We start from the raw sequence: 7,140 nt of genomic DNA on the forward strand, positions 1-7,140 counted from the left end.
TTCGCAGATCTCAGTTGAAAATGGGGTTCCCACGTTAGTTCCTATCGCCTGGGGCTTAAGCGAAGCCCGGGATCCAGACCTTAGGGCCCCCGGGCCGCGGCGGGAGCAGGGCGTGGCCACGGCGAGGCGGGGCTACGGTGGGGAGGCGGGGCTACGGTGGGGAGGCGGGGCTACGGTGGGAAGGCGGGGCTACGGTGGGAAGGCGGGGCTACGGAAGCTGCACGGGCGCGGGCGTTCCGCCGCGGAAGCGAGCGCGCGCCGGAGGCGCGGAGGCGGGCTTTGGGCATCGGGCCGCCCCTTCCCCACGCCCCGCCTACACCGGCATTTACTTCAGTTGTCGCCCCTGCTACCTCGCCGAGAGGCGGCTCCGGGGTTACCGGGCGGCTTTTGTTGGGTCGGCGACGTCAGGGATCCGCCGCGGCGTGTCGTCGGCGTCGCCCGGCCCCTGGTGCGCCCCGCGGCAGGCAGAGCTCTCACTCCTGCCCCGCGGCTGGTCCGGGGTCCAGGCCCCGGGTCGACGGCGGCTCCACAGGACGCGCGGACCGGGCCGCCGCCCATGCCCCTAGCGGACTTCGTTATGAGGCATCTGCCTTACTTCTGCCGCGGCCGAGTGGTGCATGGCTTCGGCCGCGGCTCCAAGCAGCTGGGCATCCCCACGGGTGAGAGCGGGGCGGCGAGAGGTCCCCGGGCGGGGTCACGTGGGGAGCGGGGAAGGCGGCAGCCGCGGACTCGGGGCCGGGTCGTGGGACCTCCGGGCCGCGGCAGACGGGACACCCTTGCTCCTCCCGAGCTCCTCCTCTGCGACTGAGGCCCGTTGTTCAGGTTGAGGGAGCCGGTGCCTGCCCCTGGCTCCGAGCTCGGCGGAACCGGGGTGGAAGGGTGGTGAGGGCGGCCGGAGCCCCGGTTCACGCCTCCCTGGCCGGCCAAGGCGCAGTTGGCCAAGCATGGCGCTGGTCCTGCCCATTAGAGAAGCAACGCGGGCCAGATCGGGTGAACTCGCCAGCTGGCTCTAAGGTGGTTTTGTTTTTAATTTTGTAATTATATCGTGTCCAAATGATGACATAGTTGAATGAGAGTCAGCTAGCCTTCTCAGTCTGTCTACATTAATTTCAGTCATGGAGACCTGACTCGAATTCGTCCTTAGAAACCCACGCCAGGGCTGCGTGTTGACTGAAGTCAGCCTTGATCTGGGGGCCTCGGCTGGGGTATTTCAATAAGAAGAAACTGGCCGGGCGTGGTTCACGCCTGTAATCCATCACTTTGGGAGGCCAAGGAGGGTGGATCACCTGAGGTCGGGAGTTTGAGGTCAGCCTGGCCAACATGGTAAAACCGCGTCTCTGCTAAAAATACAAAAATTAGCCGGGCATGGTGGCGTGTGCCTGTCATCCCAGCTGCTCAGGAGGCTGAAGCAGGAGAATCGCTTGAACCGGGAGATGGAGGCTACAGTGAGGTGAAATCATGCCACACTACACTCCGGCCTGGGTGACTGTCTCAAAACAAAAACAAAAACAAAACTTCAATTACCTGGTTAGGAAAGAACAGATTTGAAAAAAAATCCATCTATTCTGGTACTTGTTTTTTTCCTCCTACTCCAAGAGTGTGGGTTTTTTTGTTGTTGTTGTTGTTTTTTTTTTTTTTTGGAGAGCTTTATACACTTACCTGGTACTTTATTTATAACCTAATCATGTGGATAGGAGAGGGAAATCTGAGCCGGAAAATGGAAGAGATGGGATTGATAATTATAGACAGAGTTGTAGGAGTCTTGTGAATGTAGTGATTTACATTATTAGCTTTGCATGTGATTTTTACCAGTGTTTGGTTTTTGTTATTAGTATTATTTTGAGACAGAGCCTGGCTCTGTTACCCAGGCTGGAGTGCAATGGTGGGATGCGATCATAACTTAACTGCAGCCTCCATCTGCTGGGCTCAAGTGACCCTCCTGCCTCAGCCTCTCTGGTAGCTAAGACTGTAGGTGCATGCCACTATGCCCAGCTAATTTTTTTATTTTTTGGTAGAGACAGGATCTCACTACGTTACCCGGGCTGGTCTCAAACCCCTGAGCTTAACATGAGCCTCCTGTCTTGGCCTCCCAAAGTGCTAGAATTACAGGCGTGAGCCGCTGCACCTGGCTACAGACATTTAATACAGAATTTATAATACTCAAAATATTTACTTCTGTTGTTTAGCTAATTTTCCTGAGCAAGTGGTAGATAATCTTCCAGCTGATATATCCACTGGCATTTATTATGGTTGGGCTAGTGTTGGAAGTGGAGATGTCCATAAGATGGTGGTGAGCATCGGCTGGAACCCATACTACAAGAATACGAAGAAATCCATGGTAAGCGTTATATTTGTTTCTGTAACTGAAAATGGTATGATGACTTAGACTCAAAGTCAGAATAACGTATTATAGCATTAGATGAAGAAATAGCTTATCAGTGGTAATCACAACGTGGTTCAAATACTGGAATTTTGGGCAATCTCTGCCTTTTAATTGGAGAGTTTAATTCATTTACATTTAAAGTAATTACTGATAAGGAGGGACTTCTGTTTTGCTATTTGTTTTTTATATGCCTTACAACTTTTATGTCCCTCACTTCTTCTATTACTGCCCTTTGTAGTAGTTTTAATTTTTTTTTTGTAGTGACATTTTAATTTCCTTTCTCGTTACTTTCTATGTATTTCTATAGATACTGTCTTTGTGGTTACCATGGGATTTATATTTAACATCCTGAAATTCTAGAAGTTTAATTCGAGTTTAAACCAACTTAAATTCAATAGCATACAGAACTCACAAATTGCATCCTTTTTTTTTCTTTTTTAAAACATAAGGTCTCACTATGTTGCCCAGACTGGAGTGCAGTTGGCTATTCACAGGCCAGGTTGTAGCACACTGTAGCTTCAAACTCATAGGCTCAAGTAATCCTCCTCCTTCAGCCTCCAGAGAGCTGGGATTATAGTGCATGCCACGGCCTGCATCCAGCTCAGATTATATCCTTATATATTATGGTACCCAATAACAAAGATTAATAATTTTTTTATGCATTTGTTTTTAAAATTATGTAGAAAATAGAGTTAAAAACCAAAATTATAATACTGACTTTGATAATTGCTGTCTATGAAAGACTCACTTTACCGAAGATAAAAATGATTTAAAAGCATATTTCATAAAATTGAGCTTGCCACAATTAGTGCACTTCATTTATCATTTACTTCATACATCAATTAGTTGGTCACCCTCTTAAGATAAAACAGGGTATTACCTCGATGGTGCTTATTGATATAGTCCCTCATTGGTGCTTTTCTCTTTCCTTTTTAAACCACCTGAGGGTATGGTATACTTTTCTGCCCTACTCTTTTTACAGGACCCACACAACTTCAGTGTTTTATCTGTTAGATTTGGCTGAACCTTTTGTCAGCTCAAATGTGTGGCAAAAGCAAAATACAGTTAATCTAAATTTTGTTCTGCATGGAGTTAATAGAAGTGAAGTGTGTCACTGTTGGAAAACTATGGAGTTAAATGCTGGTATAAGCAATAGTAGTGACCCAGAACTGCTTAACATTTTGCTCAGTATTTCAGTTATTTTTGAGTATTAGTGATTTGAAAGTTATTGTTTGGAGACAAAGAAAACCATGGAAAGATCACAAAATACTTTACTGATGAATGAGGAAGGAAAAGAAGGGGAGGGGACAATATCCCATGACTAATTTTTCTTTAGCTACTCTGATAACAAAAATGTTATAATAGAGCCAGTTAACAAATGCCTTTTGAGTGTTAGGAAAAATTGAATTTGAAATCTAGGCATAGCTTACCAGTGGAAAATTGAACTTTTGCTTGCCTTTGCCAGTAACGGACATTTGTGAACTGCCTGTGCAAGTGCTTTGCCCTTAAAAAATGGTGTTGTCTTACTGACCTTAAATAAGTTCTTCATGACACAACTAGATCCACTTTCTTTGTAGGAACTGTGTACTGTATTACAAATTTCTTTCATCATGTTGCTTTTTTTTTTTCTTAAAGTCAGTGGTGTATTGAACGGAGGTTTTTTTTTTTTTTTTTCTTCAGGTAGGGTCTTGCTCTGTCACCCAGGCTGCAGTACAATGATGCAATCTCAGCTCACTGCAGCCTCTATAAATTCCTGGGCTGAAGCGATCCTGCCATCACAGCCTCCCGAATAGCTAGGACCACAGGCATGTGCCACCATGCCTGGCTATTTTTAATTTTTTTTTATAGTGATGAGGTTTCAGCCTGTTACTCAAACTGGGTTCAAACTTCTGGGCTCAAGCAATTCTCCTTCCTTAGCCTCCCAAAGTGCCGGGATCACAGGCATGAGCACTGCACCCAGCCTAGAGGTTCTTAATTTTTAATATAATCTAATTGAAGATTTTTCTTTAATAGCTAGTGCTTTATCTTTGCCTACTCCAAAGTCATGAGGTACTTGTTTGTGGTTTTTTTCTAAAAGCTTAATTAACTGACATATCTTCAAATTGATTTTTTTTTTAGTATGGTATCTGGTAGAGATTAAAATTAATACTTTTTTCCTTATGGATGTAGAATTGACCTGCTTATTCATTGAAAATACCATCCTTTCACAACAGTGCTGCACTATTACCTGGGACATAAATCAAGTGACTTCACATGTGTGTGAATCCAAAAATACACTCATACATATTTGGTCTGCTTGTCTTATCATAGATCTTGATATCTAGTTGTCTAAGCCCTCTAGTTTTGTTCTTAAGATTTTCTTGGATAATTTTGGCTTTTCCATATACATTTTGGAATCACTTGTCAGGTTCTCCTATTTTTAAAAACTCACTAGGATTTTCATTGGGGCAGCATTGACTTCGTAGATTAGTTTGGGAAGTTTGCCATTTCTCTCAATGTCTTGTAATTGTCAGTGTCATGGTTTTGCATATCTTTTTTTTTTTTTTTTTTGAGACGAAGTCTCGCTCTGTTGCCCAGGCTAGAGTGCTGGAGTACAATGGCGTGATGTTTGCTCACTGCAACCTCCACCTCCCAGGTTTGAGCAATTCTTCTGCCTCAGCCTCCTGAGTAGCTGGGACTATAGGCATGCAGCACCATGGCCTGATAATTTTTGTGTTTTTAGTAGAGATGGGGTTTTACCGTGTTGGCCAGGCTGATCTTGAACTCTTGACCTCAAATGATCCACCCTCCTCGGCCTCCCAAAAGTGCTGGGATTACAGGCATGAGCTTCTGCACCTGGCTGGTCTTAAATATCTTAGTTTCTTTTTTATTATTCAAATGTTTACTGAAAAGAAAGAGTACACGTCAAATATATTGGTTCATAGCCCCAAAGCCATGGGGCACTTTATGTATCTTCTAACTCAAACTGCCCCCTGCCCATTACAGACGAGAAAACTAAGCCCCACAAAAGCTAGTTAAACAGGTATGGGAATCCAGACTTTTGACTCTAAATCAGTGCTCTTAACCACAATACTGCCCAGATGATTTAGCTGAACTAGATTCTAAGGCACTTTGTACCTCATGCAGCATTTTGCTTTAACATGCCCTATGCCCTTTTGCCACTTCGCTCCCTGATCAGGAAGCTGCATGGCTCTTCTGCCCCATCAGTTCTCAGCTCTGCCAAACTCTGAAGTTTCCATGCTTGTAGTGTGTCAGAGATGTGCAGACCTGACTGACCTTACAACTAATTGTTTAGTAGTAACATCTTTTAATACTTTTCTCATTCCCTCTTTGGTGTCCTGTTTTCTCACCTTGATAAGATGTTTACTTCCTTGGATACATGTCAGGTTTTTTTTTTTGTAAGTAACAGCAAATCGTGCCAGATGCTGCCACCTCACTCAGGTTTATAAGACTAGGGCAAAAATAGGAGCACTGGGAAAATTTAGGGAAAACTGCACCTAGATTTTAACCTAAATAATTAAAAATGTAAGGAGTGTTGATTGTTTCATTTAAATTAACCCACCATAAACATGAAGATATATTTCAGATTTCAGGTACACTGTAATCTGATAGCACTCTTTTTAACATTTCTTGACTATAGGAAACACATATCATGCATACCTTCAAAGAGGACTTCTATGGGGAAATCCTCAATGTGGCCATTGTTGGCTACCTCAGACCAGAAAAGAACTTTGATTCTTTAGGTAAGTTCTTATTTTAATCTTCTTAAATATCACTACTGCTCCCGCAGGTACCTCTACTGCTACTACCAGTAATAAATAATGGCAGGACAGATAACATTTGAGCATTTAACATATGACAGGCACCGTTTTAAGTGCTTTACATGAATTTATCTTCTTTTACCTGTGAGGGATTATTTTGCCTGTTTCTCAGATGAGGAAATGGCACAGAGAGATTAACATTCTCAAAGTCATATAGTAAGTAAGGGAGCCTAGCTTCCAACCTAGCAGGCTGGCTGCTTCTCTCCAGCAGTAAGAAGTTAATGAAGTCTTTCAAAATGTGTGGTATTTGAGATACAGTAAGTCAGAGAACATTTGAAACAAATGTTATCAGGTATCTTTTAGTGTAGTGTGATACTTTTAACTCTTGTAAAGTTTCTTTTACAAGTATAAATACCAAACAAAAAGAGTAATGAATGCTTGTTTCCTCCATTTGATATTTGCAGTTTCCTCCATTTAATATTTTTGCCTATGCCTTTCTTTTAAATTATAAGATTAGGGACATATCTTTTTTTTTTTTGAGATGGAATTTTGCTCCTTCTAGCCCAGGCTAGAGTGCAGTGATGCAATCTCGGCTCACTGCAACCTCCTCCTCCCAGGTTCAAGGGATTCTCCTGTCTCAGCCTCCTGAGTAGCTGGGATTACAGGTGCCCGCCACCACATCCAGCTAATTTTTCTGTTTTTAGTAGAGATGAGGTTTCACCATGTTGGTCAGGCTGGTCTCAAACTCCTGACCGCAGGTGATCTGCCCAAAGTGCTGGGATTACAGATGTGAGATACCACGCCCCGCCTAGGGACATGTCTTTTGTGTAACATTGACTTAGGTGTGGAAGGAGTGATGGAACAAACATTTACTGGGTATCTACCCTGTGCCAGAGATACTACCAGCCTGTGATTTTTTAGGAGAGGCTAAACAGGACTAGTAAAAAGTATGTTAACAGTTTTTCATCATTTTTATCTGGTATATTCTTTCTGCAG

General features: G+C 43.7%; 1 protein-coding gene across 20 annotated transcripts in view; it reads left to right on the forward strand.

Moving 5' to 3' along the window:
- Positions 1-209: 209 nt before the first annotated feature.
- RFK (riboflavin kinase) overlaps positions 210-7,140 on the forward strand; it is a 224,068-nt gene continuing 217,137 nt past the window's right edge. For 17 of the 20 annotated variants that reach the window (XR_012516519.1, XR_012516523.1, XR_012516525.1 and 14 more), the window contains exons 1-3: positions 468-659; positions 2,187-2,338; positions 6,024-6,126. Coding sequence is in view for 2 of the 20 variants with exons in the window: in XM_074394658.1 (XP_074250759.1) it covers positions 557-659; positions 2,187-2,338; positions 6,024-6,126 (358 nt within the window). In the remaining 18 variants the exon portion in view is untranslated. The other 3 variants (XR_012516535.1, XM_039461423.2, XR_012516536.1) reach the window with 3 other exon arrangements.

Source organism: Saimiri boliviensis, chromosome 2 (genome assembly GCF_048565385.1).
Source record: "Saimiri boliviensis isolate mSaiBol1 chromosome 2, mSaiBol1.pri, whole genome shotgun sequence".
Taxonomy (NCBI): domain Eukaryota; kingdom Metazoa; phylum Chordata; class Mammalia; order Primates; family Cebidae; genus Saimiri; species Saimiri boliviensis.